Raw genomic sequence first — 27,799 nt, 5'->3', positions numbered from 1 at the left:
AGAGACACCCTCAAACGCCCCCAACCTACCAAGAAACCAATGAGGAAACCCAAAGGCACCCTCACACACCCTCGACCTGCCAAGAAACCAATGAGGAATCCCAAAGGCACCCTCAAACGCCCTCAACCTGCCAAGAAACCAATGAAGAAACCCAAAGGCACCTCCAAACGCCCTCGACCTACCAAGAAACCAACAAAGAAGCCCAAGAGCCCCCCCAAGCGTCCTCCATGTCCCAAGCCAAAGTCTCCTAAGGCTCCATCACATATATCCCATCCTCATTCTAAAAAAACTTGCCATTCAGGATCACATTCAATACCCCATGTTCATCCACACCCAGGCCATCCACATCTACCTCATAAACATCCAGGAGGCCAGCGACCACCATGCCACAAGAAGAACCCTAAACCTCAAATAAAGCCAACTTCTTCTACTCCAATTACAGAAGAACCTGCTGCCCTAACTGATGATGATTTGCTCATCCCCATAATTACTAAAGCCACTACTCCTTTAGCTGGAACAAGGACCACTCTGTCAGGTGACACAATTTCTAGAGCAGCTGTTATAAGTTCGAGTTCCACAGCTACCTCTGCTACACCCCTGGCTCCTACTGGCAAGACCTCAATGGCTGGCACTGTGACCTCACTCTCGACCACTGTGGCCCCAGTGACAGGGACCACTGTAAAAACAGTAGCTGCTACCAGCACTCCAGGGAACGCTGTAACATCACAGGGCACTCTCACAACTCTTGAACCAGAAGAGACTACCGAGGTGGATGAGGTCACTACCAATCATAGTACAGAAGATACCACCTCATCTGAAACTGAAGAGCCAACTTCACCAGAAGTCACAGCCCCGGAGACTGATAACACAACACCCAAGCTGGTGACTTCAACCACAGTGGATAAGCCTACCTCCCCCACTTTGGAAACTACTACCGCTACAGGAGCCACCAGCACCACTCTGAGAACCACCACTACCTCAGGGACTATCACTGCTGCGGCTGTAGGAGTCACCACCACTGCCACTACAGGAGCCACCACCACTGCCACTACAGGAGCCACCACCACTGCCACTACAGCAGCCACCACCACTGCCACTGCCACGTCTTCAGTCACTGAAGCCATAACATCTGAAGCTTCAACTGCAGAGTTTGAGGTCACTACTGAATCAGCTACGGACAGTTCTGCCCTCCCTACAACAGATGAATCATCCTCACCAGAGGATGAAGTCACCAGTTCAACTGTTGACAACTCAACCCCTGAGCCAGATTCCTTAGACCCAACAGATAAATCCACCACTGGGGCTGTAGGAGCTTCCACCACCACTGGGGGAACCACCATCTCTACTCTAGGATCTACCACAGGGACCACCACTACTACTCTGGGGACCACCACTACTGTTCCAGGGACTACTACCACCTCTCCAGGGACCACTACCACTGCAACCACAGGAGCCACCACCATATCTCTACAAGCTGCCACTACCACTGCAGGGGCCACCACTGCCTCTGTTGCCACATCTTCAGCCACTCAGGCCACAACATCTGCTGCTGCTGCCACAACCCAAATAGCTTCAACCTCTATTACTGAAGCTAGTACACTGACCACTGAGGATAACACCATTACAGAATCTCCTGAAGCAACAACTGCTATGGATGAGGTCACTACTGAACCAGCTGAAGAGGATACCACTTTCCTTGCAACAGATGAAATAACTTCACCAGAGCCTGAAGTTACCACCTCACTTGTTGATGACTCAACTCCAGCAGATGACTCTACCACTGAAGCTGTGGGAGCCACCACCACTGACACTACAGCAGCCACCACCACTGCCACTACAGCAGTCACCATCACTGCCACTACAGCATCCACCACCACTGCTCTGGGGACTACCACCACTGCCACTACAGGAGCCACCACCACTGCCACTACAGCATCCACCACCACTGCTCCAGGGACTACCACCACTGCTACTACAGCAGCCACCACCACTGCCACTACAGCAGCCACCACCACTGCTCTGGGGACTACCACCACTGCCACTACAGGAGCTACCACCACTGCCACTACAGCAGCCACCACTACTGCCACTACAGGAGCCACCACCACTGCTCCAGAGACTACCACCACTGCCACTACAGGAGCCACCACCACTGCTCCAGGGACCACCACCACTGTCACTACAGGAGCCACCACCACTGCCACTACAGAAGCCACCACCACTGCTCCAGAGACTACCACCACTGCCACTACAGCAGCCACCACCACTGCTCCAGAGACTACCACCACTGCCACTACAGCAGCCACCACCACTGCTACTACAGAAGCCACCACCACTGCTCCAGAGACTACCACCACTGCCACTACAGAAGCTACCACCACTGCTCCAGAGACTACCACCACTGCCACTACAGGAGCCACCACCACTGCCACTACAGAAGCCACCACCACTGCTCTAGAGACTACCACCACTGCCACTACAGAAGCTACCACCACTGCTCCAGAGACTACCACCACTGCCACTACAGAAGCTACCACCACTGCTCCAGAGACTACCACCACTGCCACTACAGAAGCTACCACCACTGCTCCAGAGACTACCACCACTGCCACTACAGAAGCTACCACCACTGCTCCAGAGACTACCACCACTGCCACTACAGGAGCCACCACCACTGCCACTACAGAAGCCACCACCACTGCTCCAGAGACTACCACCACTGCCACTACAGAAGCCACCACCACTGCTCCAGAGACTACCACCACTGCCACTACAGGAGCCACCACCACTGCCACTACAGAAGCCACCACCACTGCTCCAGGGACTACCACCACTGCCACTACTGGAGCTACCACCACTGGCACTACAGAAGCTACCACCACAGTTCCAGACACCACCACTGCCTCTCTTGCCACATCTTCAGCCACTCAGGCCACAACATCTGCTGCTGCTGCCACAACCCCAATAGCTTCAACCTCAATCACTGAAGCCAGTACACTGACCACTGAGGATAACACCATTACAGAATCTCCTGAAGCAACAACTGCTGTGGATGAGGTCACTACTGAACCAGCTGGAGAAGATACCACTCTCCTTACAACAGAGCCTGATATCACCACCTCAGATGTTGTTGTCTCCACCCTAGAAGAGTCTACGTCCTCTCCTGCTGCTATCACCACTTCTGCCACAGGAACCACAGCCACTCCAGAAGCTGCTGCTACCACTGCAACTGAGACCACAAGTGCTGTCTCTGATACCACTAGCCTATCATCAGACTCTACAACGATAGCTTCTGAGATCACCAGCACAGAAGTGGACACCACAACTTCTGTTGTGGATACTACCAATACAGAGGAGACAACTTCAAACACAGAGGCCACCTCCCCAGATGTCACCACTGAAAGTCCGACCACTGCAGAGAGTGGTACCAGCCCTGCTCCAGTCTCAACAGCAACAATGACTACCAGGTCTGTAGTGAATACCACTCCCACTTTATGAGATAAAACCTTAAAAATAGCATGATGGCATATTTCAATGGGTTCATAAAAAAAAGGGAAAATTAGAGTATTATACCTATTAAAGGGGGGAAAAATAACAGTCTTCTAAAAATCCTGAAATTTGATATTCTTAGCAATTATGTCAACCTGGGATTTCATAATATTGAGTAATGATTTGGATTCCAAGATGGAAGTTCAAATCCCTTTTTATATATAGATGAGGAACCTGAGGCCTAGAGAGGATGATTGCCCAAGATCACACAGGTAGTAAAAAGCAGAGCCAAGATTTGAAAGTAGGCCCTCTAAGACTGAATCAAAGAGACTTCTCTTCTAATAAATATTTAAATACCACTTGAAATAGACAGTCATCAAAATTGGTTTGGACAGGGAGCAGCTGAGTAGCTCAGTGGATTTGAGAGCCAGGCCTAGAGACAGGAGGTCCTGGGTTCAAATCTGGCTTCAGACACTTCCCAGCCGTGTGACCCTGGGCAAGTCACTTGACCCCCATTGCCTACCCCTTACCACTCTTCAGCCTTGGAGCCTATACACAGTATTAACTCCAAGACAGAAGGTGAGGGTTAAAAAAAATGGTTTGGACACATTAAAAATTATTCGTTTTCCAACAAGATGGTCTTCCTCAAGAAAGTCATCAATCCCTCTACTTATAAGATTGATCTCCCTCTGGCAGACATCACTAACAATTATCTTCCTTCTCTCTCTAATCTTCAGTCTGTCCTTATCATCTATTAGCTCCTTCCTACTGCATGAAATCATTCCAAGGTTCTTTAAAAAGAAATTCCTTATTTCACTCTACCATCACCTTGAGAAGTGGTCCCTTAACCTCCCTAGGCCTCAGTTTTCTCACCTATAAAACAAAGTTATTGGACTAGTTCTCCTTTGAGGTCCTTTCCACCTCCCAATTTCTGATCACTGAGTCAAGAAGACCTGGTTTCACACTTACCTCAGTTATTCTTTAGCTCTATGACACCAATCAATCATTCAGAATCCCATTTCTCATTTTTAAAATGAGAGAGGTAGATTAGGTGGCTTTTAAGATCTTTGCTAGCTTTTAATCTATGATTCTATATATTTAAATTAATCATAGTCACCTGTCAATTGAGAGGATTATTTTTATAAGGATTTCTTATAAAGAAATGCTATTGAAATCAAAGAAAAAAAATTCCAACAGTCCAACTTAGAATTGAACAAGGAATATGGATATGAAGACAGAGAAGAAAGTGGAATGGCAATCATGGAGTCCCCAAGGCTAATTAGAGGCAAAGGACATTAAGCAGTTTTACTTGGTTGAAAGACTAGAATATAAAAATAAGGGAAGAAGGGAATCATCTTCATTGCTATTTGTGAGATGATAGGAATAGCATAGGTAAGTAGTGCAGCTATAAAAATGGTTACTTTGCATGGCTTTAGAGAATCTCCAGCCTTAAACCCAATAAAAGTCACAGGTCCCCCCTCAAAAAAGACAAACAGATTTATTTTTATAAATAAGTATTTTAAAAGACAGATTTATTTTACAAATCTGATGGGGGTCAAACCAAGAGTTGATAAGATGAGTTAGATTTATACCTTAGATTATAGCTGTGAAAAAAAAGGTGAAGGGACAAGTCTTGACAAGTCATTTGAGACTCTATTAGAAACCCAAATTCATAAGAACTAGTTTTGGAACAGAGTACAAAATACTTTATGTTTTTGTCATATATAAACATATTCAAGAGAACTATTAAATATAGGATCAACAAGTCTTCCTTTCATAGCAAGGGACCATACATATATCTTTACTTATATATTTATTTTGCTGTCAGAATGAATGTGAGGAGCTAAAGGAGAGAATGTGGCAGTAACATCAATGACCATGGCAAAATCCAAGGAGGGTAGTAACTTAAGAAATAATAACCAGAGGGTGGAGCTAAGATGACCTCAGAGTAGCAGGAACTTTTGGAATCTCCTTCCAACTGATCACTACTACAAAGCATCTCAAAAGGACAAAAATCAAAATCAGATGTGTAAAGGGGCTCTCCTGTGGGGCACAGCCTTAAATAATGTAGGCAGTTTTTGGAGATTTCCATGCTATAAAGGGGCAAAACTACACTTATCAAAGTGTGAGGTGATCACCCCTCCCCGCCACCTACCATGCCAGAGTTGGAGGGAGGGCCGAAGGCCAGGCAATCTCTAACTTCTCTGGGGCTGACTAAGGGCACCACAGACTTACCCCTCAGGGCAAAGCAAGGCCTTGGCAGCAAGACTTGGGACCCAAGGCTGAAGAGTACAGAGCCTGGGCAGCAGAGCAAGGAGTTTGGGTAGAAAAAAGGTTGGCCACATGGAGGCAGCTAGGACCGGAAAAATAGTCTCAGGGAAAACCTCTTTAAAGTACCCTACACAAAGAACTGCCTGAAAGATAATCCTAATGCAAAGCCCCCAGAGACAGAAGCTAAGAAAGCAATGTCTACCAACATGCAGGAACCAGAATCAACAAGTAGCAAAAGAAATAAGTTGCAACCAAAAAACCTTTTGACCCTGGATAATTTCTATGGAGAAAAAAAGCAAATACAGAAGCAATAGCACAGAGCAATAAACAAGCAAACACATCCAAACTTTCCAAAAAAAAAATGGAAATTGGTCACAAGATCTCAATGAACTCAAAAAGCAGTTCAAGAACCAAGCAATAAAGATAAAAGAAAAATGGGAAGAAAAGCAAGAAAAGGAAATGAAAGTAATTCAAAAAGAAATTAACAACTTAAAAGACAAAATTGCCCAAATGGTAAAAGAGGCACAGAAATCAAATGAAATAATAAACATATTGGAGACCAGAATTGACTTGCTGGAAGCCATGAAAAGAAGGATAGACCAAACCACTGAAAAGGAAAATCAAAAGATCATAGCTAAAAATCACTCTTTAACGACTAGAATTGGGAAAGTAGAAGCTAATGATCTCATGAGACAGCAAAAATTAATAAAGCAAAATTAAAAAAATTACAAAATAGAAGGACACATGAAATATCTCATGGAAAAGACAAATGCTCTCGAAAACAGATCCAGGAGAGACAATTTGAGAATTATTGGTCTACCTGAAAGCCTGGGGAAAAATAAAAGCCTAAACATCGTATTACAAGAAATTTTCCAAGAAAACTGCCCAGATACTCTTGAACAAGAGGGAAAATAGACATTGAAAGAGTCCATAGATCACTCCCTACACTAAATCCTCAAAATACAACCCCCACAAATGTAATAGCCAAATTCAAGAGCTTCCAAACCAAGGAGAAAATATTACAAGCAGCTAGAAAGAGACAATACAGATATCAAGGTGTCCCAGTCAGGATTACATAGGATCTGGCAGCATCCACACTAAAGGGCCTCAAGACTTGAAATGATATTCAGGAAGGCAAGAGAATTGGGACTACAAACGAGAGTCACCTATCCATCAAAAACGACTATATACTTTCAGGGGGCAGCTGGGTAGCTCAGTGGATTGAGAGCCAGGCCTAGAGACGGGAGGTCCTAGGTTCAAATCCAGCCTCAGACACTTCCCAGCTGTGTGACCCTGGGCAAGTCACTTGACCCCCATTGGCTACCCTTACCACTCTTCCACCTATAAGTCAATACACAGAAGCTAAGGGTTTAAAAAATTAAAAAAAAATGACTATACACTTTCAGAAGGAAGTATAAGCATTTAACAAAACAGAAGATTTCCAAGCATTCCTAAAGAAAAGACCAGAACTAAATGGAAAATTTGATGTCCATATTCAAAATTCAAGAGATCCATAGAAAGATAAATAAAAGGGGGAAAATATTTTAAGGGCTTCAGTAAGTATAAATTGATTATATTTGTGTATGAAAAAATGATATATGTAATTCTGTAAAATTGTTTTCATTATCATAGTAGATAGAAGAATTATTCATAGGCAGAGGTTGTGGTACCAAGTTGTTTAAGATGATATGAAAAAAGGGAGAGGGGAATAGATGATGGTACTAAGAGAAACTTGAAGGAAGAAGAAAAATAGGATATATTATACCACATAAAGAGGTGCATAATGGGGGGGGGGTGGGTAAGGGAAGAATACTATTATAAGAAGGGGAAGAAGAGAGTGATGATAGGCAATACTTGAAATTTACTCTCAGTGGAATCAGTTCTGAGAGGGGACAGCAACTAGATCTATTGGAATATCAAATTCTATCTTACCCTACAGGAAAGTTGAGAGGGAATAATGAAGGGAGTAGTGGGGCAGGAAGTATTAAAAAGGAGGAAAAGGTGTGGGGTTGCAATTAATAGACCTTAATGAAAAATAAGAGGGGAATAAGAAGGGAGAGGGGAAGAAGGAAAGTAAAATAAGGGTAGGGAAAAGGGGGACTGATTAAATGCAAAACACTGGTGTGGAAGGGAATAGTGAAAGAAGAAAGGTCAAGAACAAAAGAGGAAATCAAAATGATGGGAAATACACAGGCAGTAATGATAACTCTGAATGTGAATGGGATGAACTCACACATAAAACTGGACAAGATAGGAAATCATGATTGCCACTCCTGCCTTCTTTTTCTCAGTTGAAGCCCGAAAGATTTTGCTCCAGCCCTTCACCCACCTCATATGTGTTTCTTGTAGACAACATATGGTAGGATTTTGGTTTCTGATCCACTCTACTATTTGCTTCCATTTTATGAGCTAGTTCATTCCATTCACATTCAGAGTTATAATTATCAGTTGTATATTCCCCACCATTTTAGTATCCTCTCCTAGTTCTACCCCTTCTTCTCATGCTATTTCCTTTTAGCCCAGTGGTTTGTTTTAAACCAGCCCCCCTTGTCCCCTCCCTTGATTTACTTCCTAAGAAAAAATCCCCAGGGCTAGATGGATTCACAAGTGAATTATATCAAACATTTAAAGAACAACTAATCCCAATACTAACAAACTATTTGACAAAATAAGCAAAGGAGTTTCACCAAATTCCTTTTGTGACACAAATATGGTACCGATTCCAAAGCCAGGTAGACCAAAAACAGAGAAAGAAAACTATAGACCAATCTCCCTAATGAACACAGATGCAAAAATCTTAAATAGAATACTAGTAAAAAAAAAACTCCAGCAAGTGATCACAAGTATAATTCACTATGATCAGGTGGGATTTATGCCAAGAATGAAAGAATGGTCTAATATTAGGAAAACGATCCATATAATTGACCATGTCAACAACCAAACCTATAGAAATCACATGATTATCTCAAAAATGCAGAAAAAGCCTCTGACAAAATACAATACTCGTTCCTATTGAAAACACTAAAAAGTATAGGAATAGATTTGCCTTTCCTCAAAATAATAAACAGTATATATTTAAAACCATCAGCAAGCATCATCTGCAATAGGGATAAGTTAGAAGCCTTCTCAATAAGATCAGGAGTGAAGCAAGAATGCCCATTGTCACCTCTATTATTTAACATTGTACTAGAAACACTAGCAGTAGAGATTAGAGAAGAAAAAGAAATTGAAGGGATTAAATAGGTAATGAGGAGACTAAGCTATCACTCTTTGCAGATGATATGATGGTCTACTTAAAGAATCCTGAAGAATCAACTAAAAAGCTAGTGGAAATAATCAACAACTTTAGCAAAGTTGAAGGAAACAAAATAAATCCACATAAATCATTAGTATTTCTATATATTTTCAACACAACTCAGCAGCAAGAGTTAGAAAGAGAAATTCCATTTAAAATCACCCAAGACAATATAAAATACTTAGGAATCTATTTGCCACGTCAAACACAGGAATTATATGAATACAACTACAAAACACTTTCCATACATTTAAAACTAGATCTAAACAATTGGAAAAATATTAATTGCTCATGGGTAAGATGAGCTAATATAATAAAAATGACAATCCTATCCAAATTAATTTGCTTATTTAGTGCTATAACTATAAAACCACCAAGAAACTTTTTTATTGAATTAGAAAAAATTATAACAAAGTTCATTTGGAAGAACAAAAGATCAAAAATATCAAGGGAACCAATGAAAAACCAGATCTTAAACTGTACTACAAAGCAGTAGTCATCAAAACAATATGATACTGGCTAAGAGACAGAAGGGAAGACCAATGGAATAGACTTGGGGCAAATGTCCTCAGCAAGATAGTGCATGATAAACCCAAAGATCCCAGCTTTTGGGACAAAACCCCACTATTTGACAAAAGCTGCTTGGAAAATTGGAAAACAGTATGGGAGAGAATAGGTGTAGATCAACAACTCACACCCTATACCAACATGAAGTTAGAATGGAAAAAAGACTTAAATATAAAGAAGGAAATTATAAGTAAATTAGGTGAACATAGAATAGTATACCCATCAGATCTGTGGGAAAGGAAAGAATTTAAGACCAAGCAAGAGACAGAGAACATTGCAAAATGTAAAAATGAATGATTTTGATTACATCAAATTAAAAAGGTTTTGTACAAACAAAACCATGTAACCAAAATTAGAAGTGGAGCAATAAATTGGGAAAAAAAACCTTTATAACAAAAACCTCTGACAAAAGTCTAATTTCTCACTTCTATAAGGAGCTAAATCAACTGTACAAAAAATCAAGATATTTCCCCAATTGATAAATGGGGACATGAATAGGCAGTTTTCAGATAAAGAAATCAAAACTATTGATAAGCACGTGAAAAAGTGTTCCAAATCTCTCATAATTAGAGAAATACAAATCAAAATAACTCTGAGGTAGTTTAGTCAATATGACAGCAAAGGAAAGTAATAAATATTGGAGGACATGTGGCAAAATTAGGACATTAATGCATTGCTGGAGAAGTTGTGAATTGATCCAACCATTCTGGAAAGCAATTTGGAACTATGCCCAAAGAGCTCTAAAAGACTGCCTGCCCTTCGATCCAGCCATACAACTGCTGGTTTTGTACCCTAAAGAGATAATAAGGAAAAATATGAGTACAAAAATATTTATAGCTGCACTCTTTGTGGTGGCAAAAAACTGGAAATTATGATATCTATTGGTTATGGAATACTATTGTGCTCAAAGGAATGATGAACTGGAGGAATTCCATGTGAACTGGAAAGACCTCCAGGAACTGATGCAGAGTGAAAGGAGCAGAGCCAGGAGAACACCGTACAACAGAAACTGATGCATTATGGCACAATTGAACATAATGGACTTTTCTACTAGCAGCAATGCAATGACCCAGGACAATTCTGAGGGACTTATGAGAAAGAAAACTAGCCACATCCAAAGAAAGAACAGTGGGAGCAGAAATGCAGAAGAAAAATATACGATTGATCAAATGGTTCAATGGGTATATGATTTGCGATGTAGACTTTAGATGATCACTTTATTGTGAATAGTAATAATATGGAAATAAGTCTTGATCAATGATATATGTAAAACCCAGTAAAATTGCTCGTTGGCTCCGGGAGGGGGGAGAGAGGAGGAGAGGGAAAGAATATGAATCGTGTAACCATGGAAAAATACTCTAAAATAAATAGATTTAAAAAATACAATAGGCCAATTTAGAAAAAAATAATAAGCAATATTTATATAATGCTTTAAAGTTTTCAAAGTATTTTATACATATATTATTTGAGTCTTATGGGAGTCCTTTGAGGTAAATGCCACAAGTATCATTACCACCGCTTTGCAGATGAGAAAGGAGCCCATGGGCACACAGCTTGCAAGTGTCAGGGAGAAAAGTCAAAGTCGGCTCTTTATGACCAAAGCTGAACACTCTTAGATACAGTCATCATGCTCTAAGAAGATAGGAAAAAAATGCCCTCCTTTTAGATATGCTAGTCAACTCTCTAATTAAATAGAGGAGATATACTGTGATAGATAGAAAGCTGGCAGAGAGACTCAGGCTCAAGCTCTAACAGATACACTGTTTATATTAAGTGACTTACCCGTCCAGGACTCCAGGCACTTCTTTAAGAGGGCAAGTGGAAGAGAAGGTGCAGGCTTGGTAATAATGTTGTTGATCAGTCATTTTTCAGTTGTGTCTGACTTTTCATGACCCTTTTTAAGGTATTCTTGGCAAAGGTACTTGAGTGGTTTGCCATTTCCTTCTCCACTTCATTTTACTGGTATAGACACTGAGGCAGTCAGTTGCCCAAGGGTCACACCATTAATAAGTGTCTAAGGATGGATCTGAACTCAGGAAGAAGAGTCTTCTGATTCCAGGCCTGCTGCTCTACTCAGCCTCCTTAGTAATAATACTAGCTAGCATTTGGGGGGGGGGGAGGAGGCAACAACTTTATGCAAAGAAACGTACAGCAAAATTACTCAAGAGCTTGAAAGAAACTTAAATTTAGACACCTTCTTCCAAACACAGGACCAAGTACAGGTTGTACTTTAAGGTTTGCAAATCTCTTATTATTTCCTCAAAATAACCCTGAAAGGTAGGCATTATTATTATCCCCATTTTATAGATGAAGAAACTGAAGCAAACAACTATTAAGTGATTTGCCCACAAAGTATCTGAGGCTGAATTTAAATTTTGGTTTTCCTTATTCCAGCACTAAATCTATAGCATTAATTAGTTGCCTTGCCTTAGTAGAGAGAATTGTTTTTTCATACAAGTTTTTCCTATAACAATGAATCCATGGGTCTGATATTTATTCAGTCCTTACCCCCTCTGCCAAAATAGAACTATCCACCTCTGATACATATATTTAACTATCTCAAGAGATATGACACTGTCCAAAGAATGGCCAGTGTTTGGGGTAAAAAAAAAAAGGCATTTAAACAGAAAGAATTCTAGGTAGTTGTCTAAGAGTCAAAAGACCTGGGTTGAGCTCCTGACACTGATGCTGGTTAATTAAGTCCCTCTCTTCAGTGGAATTGGTCTCATATGGAAACTAAGAAAATCATTATTGAAAGCACATGTTGATGTTGATCTTTGGACTTACACTTGATTTCTCTGATTTTTCTAGGCCCTCCTAAACATGAACATTCTACCTATCAAGTATTTCCAAGAACAATCGCTGCCATTTCAGAGGCAAAAATCATTGTAAAGATCTGGGTTCTTCTCTTCTGTTAAAAATTTTCTTGAGCACATCTATCTTCATTTCAACAACTTTCATCCAATAAATCTATTTGAAAGCCACAACATGTTTGCTCTATGGGTTTACTGTGCCTTTCCTAATGATTGAAATAAAAATTAATATGTACATACCTCTGTGAATCTCCTGACACCACACATCACTGAAATAAACGATAGCGATGATATACTTGGGGGGAGGGTGGGGCAAGGAGCAAAGACTAAAAAAAAAAATAATAATAATTTGAGTTTTGAGATCCTTTAATAGGACCCTAAAATGGTTATGTTTGCATATGTGTGACAGAGACAGATAGAGACAATGAGAGACTCAGAGAGAGAGATAGGAACAATAAGAGAGTCAAAGACAAAGAGGGAACAAAGAGGAGAAAAGGGAGAGAGTGTGAGGGAGAGAAATGGAGAGAGATAGAGAGAAAGAAAGAGAGGGGGAGGAGGAGAAAAGAAAGAGGAAGAAGGAGAGAAACATAGATGGATGGAGCTATGGAAAAAGCAATTCAATCCGACATCAAACATTTATTAAACAAAACATTGCTAGAAACTGAGTAAGATGCAAAGATAAGGACTTGGGAGCTTACAATCTAACAGAGGAGATAAAAGCATTTAAACAGATAGAATAATAAGTAGTTGTCTTAGAGTTAAAAGACCTGGATTGAGATCCTGACACTAATGCTGATTAATTCAGTCCCTTTCTTGACTCAGGTGACCCTTCAATTACATGACTAAGTGAACCAGATTAATGCATCATCCAAACCCATCCTGTACTTGTAAAATTGACCTTTTTTAGCTGAAGTGAGAGTTCACATTTATTCCTAGTGAATTATATCTTATCAGATTCATTCCAGTGGTGTGGTCTATCAGGATCTTGGGGGATCCTGAGTCTATCAATATATTCACACTGGGAGAGAAGAGAAGAGCCCCCTAAGAACTACACCTGGGGCACTCACACTGGTGAACTCAAAGAAATGCACATGTGGCAAGGTCATCCACATGAAGGAGCACACAATTAAGCCATGCCAATGAAGTTAAGTTAATCTAGCCATTCTGCTGATATCATCATACTCCTTTGTGTTGGATTGCTCCCCACCAACCTTTGCCCTCTGTTGAATTTTTTTGCCTTTTCTTCTCTGTAACAAGAAATCAGAAAAGACAATAGGCCAGAACTATTAGAACCAGAAGGCAAAATTAAAATAGAGGGAATCCATAGGTCATTGCCTGAAAATAATTTAAAATTTAGCATACCCCCAAGTATGGTAACCAAACTCCAGATATTTTGGTCAAAGAAAATATACTGCAAATAGTCAGGAAGAAAGATCAACTGCCAAAGAGCCATAGTCAAAATCACAGAAGATTATGCAATGATTACATTAAGGGAAGAAAAGCATGGAAAAATACAACAACAAAAGAGAGAAAAAGGTTTGCAACCTGGTTATGTGAAGGGTCCAACAAAATGGTTGATTGCACCTTTTCTCCAGATCCCATTATTCTCAGAACTTGCCAAAAGAGAGACAGACAGAGAGAGAGAGAGAGAGAGAGAGAGAGAGAGAGAGAGAGAGAGAGAGNGAGAGAGAGAGAGAGAGAGAGAGAGAGAGAGAGAGAGAGAGAGAGAGAGAGAGAGACATTAATCAAGAAATATAGAGGAATTACAGATGAGTCCACAGAACAAAGAAAACACCAACAAGATACAATCCTTATGGATTCACAGTGGAGAACATTAATCCTTTCATTCATTAACCTTCCTTCATTACCATTACATATGCCTAGCAGGGATGTACAAACTAAACCATAGCCTTGTGCTGGGTGGCTATCCTATTCCCTCCTCCACTAGCACACTGACTTTTTTTAGTTACATGTAGAAACAATTTTCACCAATTATCTTCTGACATTTTAGGGTTCAAATTTTCTCCCTCTCTCCCTTCCCTACTTCTGCATCTCCAAGGTGGTAAATAGTTTGAGGTACGTTGTACCAGAACACTCTTGTAATACTTATTTCCATATTTCTCTACACTGACTCTTCAGGCACATAAGAAGCCCCCTTTTACAGGAAACAAAGGTTCTGCCCATCCATGTGAGGAAGAAGAGGAAGAAGAATATATGCAGCCTTCTTCTTGGGGTCAGACCATATATTAGGGACCCCCTATGACTTCAGACATTCTGATTTGCACATCTACAAGTCTCCTTCTATCCCGAAATGAAAAAGAGACACATACTTCAGCCTAACTAGAGAAGGAAAGACCTATGGGGGAGGAACTAGGGCAAGGATCTGCATATGTAATCTCTAGAGCTAAAGAAAATGGGGGCTGAAATTGAGTCAAGGTCAATCCTGTCTCCCCAGATGCTACTTAGGGATCTAGGCTGTCGAAACAAAAGTAATCAATGTGAAAGAAAGCCAAGTCCACTTTGCAACTCAGTTTCAGGGGTACAATTAGAAGAAAGAAGTGTGAAAGTGAGTGATAGGAGAATTTAAGCAGAAAAGGTTGAAACAACAAAAATTTCAAGATTTTAAAAAAGATATCCACAAAATCCTGGAGTAGAAACAAAGAAACCAATAGAAAGAATCCTAAAACTGGACGGAAGGAGGAAGTAAGCCTTAAAAAGATTACAAACGTCTCTTAAGAAACATTACAAGACAAAGGAAGGTGAGCCAATGTCTAATGAAATATGAAATCTTATGAACTGCTAAGAGAGCATGGAACACACACCCAAAAATCTCAGAATGGTTCAAAAGAGAAATGATATGCATAAAAAAAAGAAATTAGGAATGAATATAGACCAGAACTCAGAGCTCTCACTACAAAATAAAATAAAATAAAATAGATTATTATTATTTTTTTAATATGATTGTCTGGTACAGTTTCTTCCCCCCTAAAGAAGGGGGCAGGGGAAGATAAATAGATTTAGAATAAAAAACTACTTAAGTGGAGGAAAATCTATCAAAAGACAAGAAAAAGGAAACATCAATAAAAGAATCTGTGATTTCTAAAAAAGCCATAGTAATTGGCCTTAAAGATAGGAAATGTGGAAACAATTTAAGTAGCCTAGGTCTACCAGTCAGATGAGGTGACTAGTTTGAGGAGCAGCAAGGAATGTCACTGGTCGAAGTATGTGGGGATTAGGGTACAAAAGCAGGAAAACTAGAAAGATAGGAAGGGGTCAAGTTATAGAAGGTGTTTTGTTTCGTTTTTAACCCTAACCTTCTGTCTTAGAATCAATACTGTGTTTGGTTCCAAGGCAGAAGAGCAGTAAGGGCTAGGCAACAGGCATTAAGTGACTTTCCAAGCAAGGGTCACACAGCTAGAAAATGCCTGAGGGCCGATTTGAACCCAGGACCTCCAGTCTCTGAGCTGGAGTTATGTATGGTTTTAAAAGTCAACGGATTTTAGATGTGAAAATCCTGGAGATAATAGGGAGCCAACCGAGTTGACTAATTTGGGGTGGGGAGGTGGGGAATGACATAGCATTTAGGAAGCAGAGATGAGGATAACCCCCAAAATGCAGAAAATGCCAGAAAACTATGTATAGAAAGCAAAGATCCAACTGAGAGAATCCAGAGTGTCAACAGGAAAATAAACAAACAAATCAATGTTTCAAGCCCCAAGATACACAGTGATTAAAAAGAATAACATGTAGTACTCCATTGATTGATTTCAAAGGGGTTCCTTTCCATAATAATTTGAATAAAATGTGCAAGGTAGAGAAAGTATTGGCAAACAGGAGTGGGGTAGAGAAAGAGGCATCCGAGAATCTGTGGAAAGAGTATTTTGTGCCTCTAATTAGTTCTGCATACATCTTTTGATTCAACTCTAACTTTTAAAAGGAAGATTTTCAAAAATGGAAAATATACAATTTCTCACAATTGAGCCTTGATAGTTCCCGTCTGGGATATGAATGCTTCAGTATTCTGGGGGAAGCAATTGCTGAGGAGTCTGTGCCAGGAGCTACTGATTTGCATATGGCAGGAAGGAAAGAAGTGTTTTGCCCTTTCCACTATTGCTTATTGCCAAGAAGGAGTAGAGGAAAATGTACTTTGCTCTCTGTGGCACTTGTCCTTGAGAATGAGAAGACACAGAATGGAGAGAATATAATTTATTCTCTATTGCCTCATGCTGCAGAAGAGAGGAGGAAAAGGAGGAGGAGGAGAGGAAGAGAAGGAAGAGGTGAGGAGGAGGAGGAGGAAGAGGAGGAGAGGAAGAGAGGAGGAGAAGGAAGAAGAGGAGAGGAAGAAGAGGAAGAGGAGGAGAGGAAGAGGAAGAGGAGGAGGAGGTAGAGGAAGAGGAGGAGAGGAAGAGGAGAAGAGAAGGAGGACTTAGAGAAGGAAGAGGAAGAGGAGGAAGAAGTGGTGGAGGTGGTGGTGTTGGCAGCAGCAGCAAAAGTGATCTATGGAGTAGAATTGAGGACTTGGATCTCTTTGTTCTTAATGTGGAATGATACTCCTCTTGAAAAAGGCTTAGAAAGATCTTTCATTTGTTAAAATAGAGAAATATGAGTGTGAAGAAACACAGTTTCAAGAGCACCAAAAGGAAGCACTGCTTGTTGAGGACTTAAGAGTAGCTGTGATGGGTACCTCCTACCTCCCACAATTTGCTTAAAGATATGCATATACACGGATATGTTTTATGATACCTAGATCAGCAGAAGAAGGGCCAGATGATTTAATTGAACTCATTCTCAGAAGGGATGAAAGAAGCCTTAAAAGAATTCCCAAGGTAAAAACAAACAAGTATCAGATGGATTTACAAATAAATACCATCAAATTCCATTAACCATTCAAAAAGACAAACAAATAGTACATGAAAAAATAGGAAAAGAAGGGACCTTAGCAAACTCCTTCTAAGGGATATGCACTGGGTCCTGACAGCAAATCTAGGAGACAGAACAAGGGAAATTAGCCAGCACTACCTCTACTGAATATACGAGCAAATCTACCTGGAAAAGTATTAGCAAAGAGACTACAGTAACATATTTAAAAAGATTATATATACTTTGCCCAAGGAGGCTTTATATCAGAAATGAAAGATTACTTCAATACTGAGAAAATGACACATGATAGACCATATTAATTACAAAATCATAACATCTCATGAAAATATTAATAGAAACCAAACAATGCTTTTGCTGAACTACAGCCCTATTTTATGTTAAATAAGCATAGAAATAGACTTCTGGCTAAAACTGGCTGTCCATTGGGAGATAGACAGCATAACTCTTACACTCCTTTTCCAGTGAAAACATGAAAATCACATCAGCCCAAATAATGACTGAGAAATTAAGTGAACTCTTTCACACAGCAAAATCACACACACACACACACACACACACACACACACACACCCCAGAACTCTCTGGGCAACAGGAAAGGAAGCATCAAGCAGTCAGCACAGAGCAAGCAAACAAGTCATCTCTCAGGATGACTGGAGGCAGGCGGGCAGGAAACCTATGCCAACCCCAGGGCTCCTGGTGGGAAGGAAGTAAGAATGGATGCTCCCCTCCCCTTAAGAATCCCTCAGGGGGTAAAAAAGCCATAGCAAAGGCCTCAGAAGATAACAGAAGTGGCAGAGACCAGTGCCAATGTGGCAATACTCAGAACAGGAGATTCCAGAATTCTGAGGCATCTGGTTCTCTATCCTTAAATTACATAGAGGGCTCTGAAGACCCAGTGTTATGAACCTCAGAGACCCAAGAGATCCTAACACCTCAGAGTAGAGGTCAGGGTAGGAACTTTGGTAATGCACTCAAGATCAAGCCTGGTCAACAACTCCATCTAAAAGAATAACAGGAAATAACATATTTTCCTGGCAAAAAGCCCAGTTTGGGAACTAGAACTAAAGAAAAAGATTAAGCATTGCTGGTGGAGTTACGAATTGATCCAACCATTCTGGATGGCAATTTGGAACTACGCTCAAAGGGCTTTAAAAGACTGTCTGCCTTTTGATCCAGTCATACCACTAATGGGTTTTGTATCCCAAAGACATCATAGGGAAAAAGACATGTACAAAAGTATGCCCTTCAATTGGGGAATGGCTGAACAAACTGTGGCATATGCTGGTGATGGAATATTATTGTGCTCAAAGGAATAATGAACTGGAGGAATTCCATGTGAACTGGAACAATCTCCAGGAAGTGATGCAGAGTGAGAGGAGCAGAACCAGGAGAACATTGTACACAGAGACTGATACACTGTGGCACAATTGAACATAATGGACTTCTCTACTAGCAGCAATGCAAGGATCCAGAACAAGGCTGAGGGACTTATGAGAAAGAAAACTAGCCACATTCAGAGGAAGAATTGTGGGAGGAGAAACACAGAAGAAAAACAACTGCTTGAACACATGGGCTGATGGGGATATTATTGGGCTTGTAGACACTAAATGATAACTCTAGTCCAACTATCAATAATATGGAATTAGGTCTTGATCAATGATACATGTAAACCCCAGTGGAATTGTGCAACGGCTAAGTGGGATTAGGGAGGTTTGGGAGAGAGGGAAAGAACATGAAATATGTAACTACAGGAAAATATTCAAAATTTTAAAAAAATTAAAAAAATAATAAAGTTGACAGAGAGCCACTTAAAAAAGAAAGAAAAAAAGATTAAGAATATACAAAAGAAAATTCTACCACTATAAAGAATTATTCTAGATCCAGAGATGCCCCAAGATCAAGCTTAGGAGAGAAAAACACCATAACAACTTCAAGCAGAAACTGAAAATGGGTGTTTTCTACAAGAACTAACTACATGAATACATAGTAGAAACGAAGCAAGAAATAAAAGCCCTAGAGCAAAGAATTACAAGGAAAATAAATAGGTTAGAATAGAAAGTAGTAAGACTTAACCAAGTAACAGAAAATTAGAATCGACCAACCAAGAATTAATGATTAGATGAGAAATCTAAAGATACTAGGACAAAAGCAAAAGACTGATAAAAGAGTAGAAAATGGAAGGTGTAGAATATCAACTACAACTGACCTAGAAAACAAATTAAGAAGAGATCATTTAAAAATCATTGGGCTCCCTGAACATAACTTTTTAGAGGTCTGGATGCTATATTTCAATAAAAAAAAAATAAAAAAAAACTACAAGGTCCAAATAAAGAGAAAAAGTCTGACCCAATCACTTCCTGAGAGAAACCACAACATAAAATTCTCAGGAACATCACAGCCCAAATCCAGAGTTTCTACATCAGACCAAAAAAATGCTGTAAGTATCCAGAAAAGATGAATTAATATGTCAAGGAATCACAGTAAAGATGACAGAAGAGCTGGAAGCTTCTCTTATATGTGAGGAGATCTTGGAATATAATTTAACAAAAGGCAAGTAATAAAAACTTGCAACCAAAAATAGCTTAACAGGTATAAATTGTATTATAAAGCAGTTTGATTATCAAAAATATCTGGTATTGGCAAAGAAATAGAAACACAGATCAGTGGAATACAACAAACAGCAATACAACATTATGGTGACTTTCTATCTGACAAAAGTATAAACCCAGGTTTGGGGGATAAGAAATCACTGTTTAATAATAAGAACTAGAAGCTAGTTTGGCAGACACTAGATATAAACCAGTATCCTACACCATTCACTAAGATCAAAATGGATGTATAATCTAGACATAAAAAGAGATCTCAAAAGTAAATTAGAACAGGGAACATATTACCTATCAGATTTATGGATAAGAGAGGAATTTATGAGTCATCAAGAAATGTAGAGCATTGCAAAATGTAAAATGGATCATTTTGTATACATTAAATTGAAAAAATTTTGTGCAAATAAAATAAAAGGTACCAAGTTTAAAAAGCAGAAAATTGGAGGGAAAATCTATGGATGGCCTCTCAGATATATGTCTCATCTCCAAAATATATAGAGGTCTCTGTCAAATTTATAAGAGCCATTCCCCAATCAATAAATGACCAAAAGATATGAATAGATAATTTTCAGATGAAGAAATGAAAGTCATATATGAGAATCTGAAAAAATACTCTAAATTGCTGCTGAATAAAGGCAAACAAAAAACAATTCTGAGATATTATCTCAAATCTATCAGACTCGCTAAAAATGACAATAAGTAAATCAATTCAGGTAGGATTGTCATTTTTATAATATTAGCTCATCCTAGGAGCAATTAATGTTTTTCCAGTTATTTAGATCTTGTTTTAATTGTGTGAAGTGTTTTGTATTTGTATTCATATAATTCCTGTGTTTGCCTTGGCGGATAGATTTCCTAAATATTTTATATTGTCTAGAGTCATTTTAAATAGAGTTCCTCATTCTAACTCTTGTTGCTGAGTTGAGTCAAAAATGTATAGAAATGCTGATGATTTATGTGAGTTAATTCTGTATCCTGCAACTTTGCTAAAGTTGTTAATTATTTCTGCTAGCCTTTTAGTTGATTTTCTAGGATTCTTTAAGTATACCATCATATCATCTGCAAAGAATGATAGTTTAGTTTCCTTATTGCCTACCTTTAATCCCTTTGATTTCTATCTTTTCTCTAATTGCTCTCAGTAGTGTTTCTAGAACAATATTAAATAATAGAGGTGATAATGGGCATCCTTCCTTTACTCCCGATCTTATTGAGAAGGCTTCTAACTTGTTCCCATTGTAGATGATACTGCTTATTATTATTATTTTGAGGAAAGGCCCTTCTGTTCCTAAGCTTTCTAGTGTTTTCAATAGAAATGGGTATGTATTTTATCAAAGGCTTTTTCTGAATCTATTGAGATAATCATGTGATTTTTGTTGGTTTGGTTGTTGATATGGTCAATTATTTGGATGGGTTTCTTAATACTAAACCATCCTTGCATTTCTGGTATAAATCCCACACAATCATAGTGAATAATCCTTGTGATAACTTGCTGTAGTCTTCTTGATAGTATTTTATTTAACATTTTTGAATCTATGTTCATTAAGGAGATTGGTCTGTAGTTTTCTTTCTCTGTTTTTGGTCTGCCTGGCTTTGGAATCAGTACATATTGGTGTCATAAAAAGAATTGGTTAAGACTCCTTCTTTGCTTATTTTGTCAAATAATTTGTATAGTATTGGGATTAGTTGTTCTTTAAATGTTTGATATAATTCACTTGTGAATCCATCTAGCCCTGGGTATTTTTTCTTAGGAAGTTCTTATTTAATTTCTTTTCCTGCGATGGGATTGTTTAAGTATTCTATTTCCTCTTTTGTTAATCTAGGCAATTTATATTTTTGTAAATAATCACCCATTTCACCTAGATTGTCATATTTATTGCTATATAATTGGGCAAAATAGTTCTTAATAATTACTAGTTTCCTCTTCATTAGAGGTGAGATCACCTTTTTCATCTTTAATACTGTTAATTTGATTCTCTTCTTTATCTATTTTATGTTTTTTCAAAGTACCAGCTCCTAGTCTTATTTATTAGTTCAATAGTTGTTTTACTTTCAATTTTATTATTTTTTCCTTTTTAAGTTGCAAGTCCAATTCATTCATCTCCTCCCTCTCTATTTTGTTGATATAGGCACTCAGAGATAAAAATTTTACCCTCATTACTGCTTTTACTGTATCTCATAGTTTTTATATGTTGTCTCATCATTGTCATTCTCCTTAATGAAGTCTGTAATTGTTTCTATGATTTCTTTTTTGACCTGCCAGTTTTGAAGAACTAGATTAGTTTCCAATTAATTTTAAAATTGCTTTTCCGTGGATCTTTGTTAATTATTTTTACCCCGTTATGATTTGAAAAAGCTACATTTATTATTTCTGCTTTTCTGCACTTGTTTGCAATATTTCTATGCCCTAGTACATGGTTGATCTTTGTATAGCTACCATGTACTGCTGAGAAGATATACTCCTTTTTATACCTATTCAGTTTTCTCCAGCTATATATTAACTCTAATTTTTCTAATATTTCATTCACTGTTCTTACCTCTTTCTTATTTATTTTTTTGGTTCAATTTATTTGGTTCTGAAAGAGGAAGGTTGAGAGCCTCTACTAGTAAGGTCTTACTGTCTATTTCCTCCTTAAGCTCCTCTAATTTCTCTTTTAGAAATCTAGATGATATCCCATTTGGAGCATAAATGTTTAGTAATGATATTTCTTCATTGTTTATAGTACCTTTAACAAAATGTAATTTCCTTCCTTATCTCTTTTAATCAGATCAACTTCTACTTTGGTTTTGTCTGGTATCATGATTGCTACTCCTGTTTTTTTTTGTTTTTTTGTTTTTGTTTTTTACTTTAGATGATGCATAATAAATATCACTCCAGCCTTTTACCTTGAATCTTTGTGTGTCACCCTGCCTCAAATGTGTTTCTTGTAAACAAAAACTTAGAGTAGAATTCTGGTTTTTAATCTTCTCTGCCATCCACTTCTATTTTTTGGGTGAGTTCATCCCATTTCCATTCAGTGTTATTATTACTATGTATTGCCCTCCATCTTATTATCCCCTTTAGATCCTGCTCTATTCCCTTTATCTCCATTCCTCCTCAACGGTATTTTGCTTTTAGTCATCCCACCACTTACTCTTCCCTCTAATTACCTTCCCACTTTTGTCTTATTCCCCTTCTACTTCTCTGTGGGGTGAGATAGAATTCTATACCCCATTGAATATACTTGTTTTTCCCTCTCTGAGCCCTTTACTATGAGAGTAAAGTTTAAGCCTTGCCTTCACCACCCTTGTCTTCCACTCTCTATAATGATTTTTCATGCCTCTTTATGTATTTGTTTTGTGGTGATGTTCTAATCTTGGTCGGAGAGGATTCTCGTGAGGACATGGAATTGCTCTGGTTTATTCCTCCATCTTGGCTCTGCCCCTGGAATTCCCCCAGGCTAATTTTTTCAAAAAACTTGAAAAGAGCTACATAGGATAAGGAACAATGAAATGAAGAGAATAAAGAGAACATCTTAAACAGCTACAGATTTAATACTTAAAGAATAAATTGTGAATATTACCACCAGAGAGAAACTATTAAATGGAAACATGAAAGACATAATTTGTGCAAACATCTCTGTCTTCTGGATAATGCCTTCTGTGATGCAGGGAGAGAGAAGAGGGGCTGGGACACATATGAGTCAATTTTATTAATTTAAAAAAAATGTCACTAGTGAGAACCAAAAGGCATGAACTTACAGAGTTTATAGGCACTGTCTTGCTCTCCTATACCTTTCTTGGATATCAGTTCCCTATTAGTCATTTGTGCTCTGCCATCTTCAGTCCAAAGAGCATTCTCGTTATCGGAGAAAATAGGAGCAAAATGGTAGAGTAGAGCAGCTCCAATTTTCCCCATCCTCTATCATTTATAAACTGTTATTGAAGAGAAATGATCCTATCTCTTCTTTCATCTCTCCTCATCCCATAGAGCAAAAATGAATACGACAAAACTTCACCTCATTCTAGTCCTTCAACAGCTTCCCCTTATTCTGACTAGCATTGTTTGTACTCTATTTATTTGTATGCATTCTAAAATGTAAACGCTGTAAGGGGGGGTACCATTTTTTTTTGCAGAAGGAGCACTTTTAAATGAAGACATGAATAATAAGCTAAAATGAATCTTAGTACTTCGGTGAGGCATTTACTATTTTGCTAAATGAAAATGCATTGATCATTCATTCTATATATAGCCTGCCTCCAAATCCCAGATGAGGGAGTCCAGTAAGAGCTGTTAATCTGTAAGGTTGATTCGAAGGGGGAAAAGGCACTCAAAATGACTGTGTTAGGTATGAATCAGGACTTCATTAAACTATCAATTTTCCCCCCAAAGATGAACGTCACCAAGTCACACAAGGTAAAGCTCGGATTGCAGTTCACTTCTGGAAAGCATTTGCAGAAAATTCTCGGCTTTCTTCAGCCTCCCAAAGCTGAACGGGTGCCAAGCCGGGATTTCGAGTCTGAGAAGGGCGGCTTCCTTGAAATGAAAAGCTCACCTCTTATCAAACGAATGGCCTAATGCTTAAGTATACATTATTTTCCAACAACTACCTCAGTTCTGTTGAGGAGTAATATTTAATGTCATGGAAATGGTGTTCCGACTACTACGGTGACAACATAATTGCTCGACTCCTGACGAAGGTAATTATCACACAAGTACAGGTTGTTAACATCAGAACTCTGGTGGCTGGATTAAGCTATCTAGACGGGGCCTTCAACAGGAATTGGCATTTGTTCCAACGTCCTCCTTCTTTTGAAAGACCGACCTTCCCTCCCAGACAAGAGCTCGTGCCGGTTTTGGGGTGGTGCATCGAGGAGGAACTTCGGAAAAATCCCCCGAAGAGCGCTCCATCCAACGTGCAGATTTGGACGGATCTCTAAATCTCCTCCCATCGCCACCAAAATTCCTGGCTAAACTCAAATTCCAAAGAGGAAATATTGTTTAAAAAGTGGACATTTGCTCTTGCAGGTTGCAGATTTTGTCCACAAAAGGGCTAGATATGTGTGTGTGTGCATGTGTGTGCGTGTGTGTGCATATATATATAAGGCCCTTGGCCCATATACAGAACATAGCACAATGCAGCACAGATACAGAATACAAATATGAGAGGGCACACAGAGTACGCATGGGCCTGGTCTGCACCCCCCTCCCTTTTGGGACTCCTACAAATCTACAAAGTATGAGGGCACTGTGTGCTCTGAACATGCCTGTATAATGTGTTCCGTACTTAGAGGCACACATGCATCCACATGCATCCATGTCGAGAGCCGTTTGCATCCATCCTTTTCATCCCATTAGAAAATCGGTGGCCCGGGGCAGCAGGGACTCCCGGGAGGACTCGCTGGGCCCGGCCAGTTCTAGCAGAAACACAGTTGGAAGCGAGCTCTTTCCCGTCCCAGGCTGGCTCTCTAGGCGGCGTGTGCAGGTGTCCGGAGGCCCGTGTCTACGGCAATCCTACACGTTTCTTTGCCGAAGCAGAGCGCCAGGAGCCATTTCTAGGGGATGGGGGAGCTCCTTTTTTTTTTTTAAACCCTTGTACTTCGGTGTATTGTCTCATAGGTGGAAGATTGGTAAGGGTGGGCAATGGGGGTCAAGTGTAGGGAGCTCCTTTTCCATAGGGGGGGCCACGTCGGGCGGGGCCACGTCGGGCGGGGCCACATTGGGCGGGGCCACGTTGCGCTGGGCCACGAAGAGAACCCTTCTTCAGAGAGCGATGCTTAGGCGGAGTCCATGCCCCTCATGACAGACAGTCGAGGGCTGGGAGCACAAACACCCCCCCCCCCCTTTGGCTCCAATATCGAGTTGAGCTGGGCTGTGACTCAAAGAAAGATTGCCATGAAGGAGGCATCTCTCAGCACTGGTTGTTGAGCTCATGGAGGAATGGAGAATGGACGGTGGGGAAATGAAAAGCCTTTTTTCTTACTGAAATGGCGAGCAGAGGCCCGAGAGGCTGGAGGGTTAAGAATCTGGCGGGCGGCCTAAGCTCTAAGCAGCCAGATAAGATAACAGGCCCGGGAAGGTCCCCGGAGAAGGCCTGCCGCTCCTCTCCATCCTTGCTCTCGGGATCAACTCCAGACTGGAACCGTCCCCGGGAAACGTTTGTCTCTCTCCCCCAATAGGAAGAAAGGAGGGGGGAGGACGGGGAGTCGGGGTTTCTTTATTAGACTCAGACTCGTTCAGTCCCTGATTTTCATCCTCCCACAACCAAGCGAAGAGAGAGGCTGATTCTTCAGAACCACGGTAGCCCCCTGTCTGGTACAGTGCTTTGCTCCACTCTGTCGGGGAAGCCTTGTAAAGCTTGGGCTATAAGAGATCTGCTGTACAGACAACCTCAAATTGAGGAGAGATCCCAATGTGTTTGTCTTGTCACGGACCAGAATTATAACTGAGGAGGCAGAAAGGGCAGTTGTTGTGGTTGTTACTCAGTCTTTTCAGTCAGGTGACTGCATTTAGGCTTTGCTGATGTGATTTGCCATTTCCTTCTCCAGGTCATTTTACAGATGAGGAAACTGAGGCAAACAGTTACGTGACTTGTCCATGGTCAGCCAGCTACTGTCTGAGGCCAGATTTCAATTCAGGAATAGAAGTCTGTCTGATTCCAAGCTTGGTGCTCTCTATCCCATGACACCCAAAGGGGAGAGCAATGGGAGACTTTAATCCTCCCAGCAAAATTTCTTCCCACTGCCATTTAATAATTACCCTATTTGATCCTCTAAAACGCACTGGTGTAGGCCTCCCCTTGACTTTTCTGGATTCCTCATCTGTAAAATGAGAAGGTCGGACGAAGAGCCTCAAAGGTCCTTTTGGCTTTAAATCTGATTTCTTGAACAATCTAGGCCCAATCTGGCATCGCTGATTAAACCATACGTGCTAATAGTACTGTTATTCCTTCTTGCTGGAGGAGTGCAAAGCACTGGGGAGGTTTTTTTGCCTTTACACGAATGTTTTCCTTCATGGTACTTACACCTCCAGATCATTCTTGGGATAGTTTTTGAGACTATAAGGCCGTAACAAACAGGAACTTAATACAAGGTTACTCTTTTATTTTATTGTCATAACTATGGGGCTCTCTTGCATCTTTAGTAGCAGGCACAAGATGCGGGTTCAAGTCCTGACCACGGTTATTTTAGCCTTTGCTGACTGTTTCTGGGTAAGTTTCAGAGCTTTTAAATAGCACTTTTCTTAAGCTGTTAACAAAGGGGGAATGAGGGTGGCTCTCAAGAACTTGTACTGCCTGAATTCAGAAAAACAGCAACAACAAAAATTAAGTACCAGCTCAGACTTATCCCCCAAAGGCAAATTTTGCTAAACAAAATGCTCATTTCTTTTAAAAAACAAATTGTACTGAGCTTTCATTTTTACATCAGCAGAATTTCTCCCAGTGCTTCTCCTCCGGTCCCCTCCCAGAGAGTCATGAGAAAGGGATGTTTAGCCTGACAAAAGAGAGAAAATAGAATAATAGAAAGAAAGTAAATTTGAGCAATCCATCAACAAGGTCTGAAAATACGCGCAATGTTCCCGCATAACTGCAAGAGTGGAGGAGCCAGAAATCTTCTCAGATTTCTTCTCCGGGGCCAAGCTTGTGCTCCTCATTTTGCCGTGTTCTCTGCTGGCTGTCTTGTGGCGGTTTTCTTCCCATTTAGAATGTAGTGGTCCTCGTATATTCATATATTTGGGGGCTCCATTTGCTTCCTTAAGTCTTTCTACAGCTCTGTGTTCCGACTCCAGCACATCATTCCAGAGTATTCGGGTAGCCCAGTTTGCTTGGCCATGCCCCAGTGCATGGCCAGTGACTTGGTTTCCAACTCTTTGATAACACAAACAATCCTGCTATCAATACGTA

General features: G+C 40.0%; 1 protein-coding gene across 1 annotated transcript in view; it reads left to right on the top strand.

Annotated features, from left to right (window-relative positions):
* Window positions 1-621: 621 nt before the first annotated feature.
* LOC123251744 (pneumococcal serine-rich repeat protein-like) overlaps window positions 622-27,799 on the top strand; it is a 41,756-nt gene continuing 14,578 nt past the window's right edge. Inside the window, exon 1 of the mRNA XM_044681036.1 lies at window positions 622-3,424. Coding sequence (XP_044536971.1) covers window positions 622-3,424 — 2,803 coding nt within the window. The remainder of the gene's footprint in view (window positions 3,425-27,799) is intronic.

The sequence above is a fragment of the Gracilinanus agilis genome, chromosome 6, assembly GCF_016433145.1.
Source record: "Gracilinanus agilis isolate LMUSP501 chromosome 6, AgileGrace, whole genome shotgun sequence".
Taxonomy (NCBI): domain Eukaryota; kingdom Metazoa; phylum Chordata; class Mammalia; order Didelphimorphia; family Didelphidae; genus Gracilinanus; species Gracilinanus agilis.
This window is presented reverse-complemented; position numbering and strand designations above follow the sequence as displayed.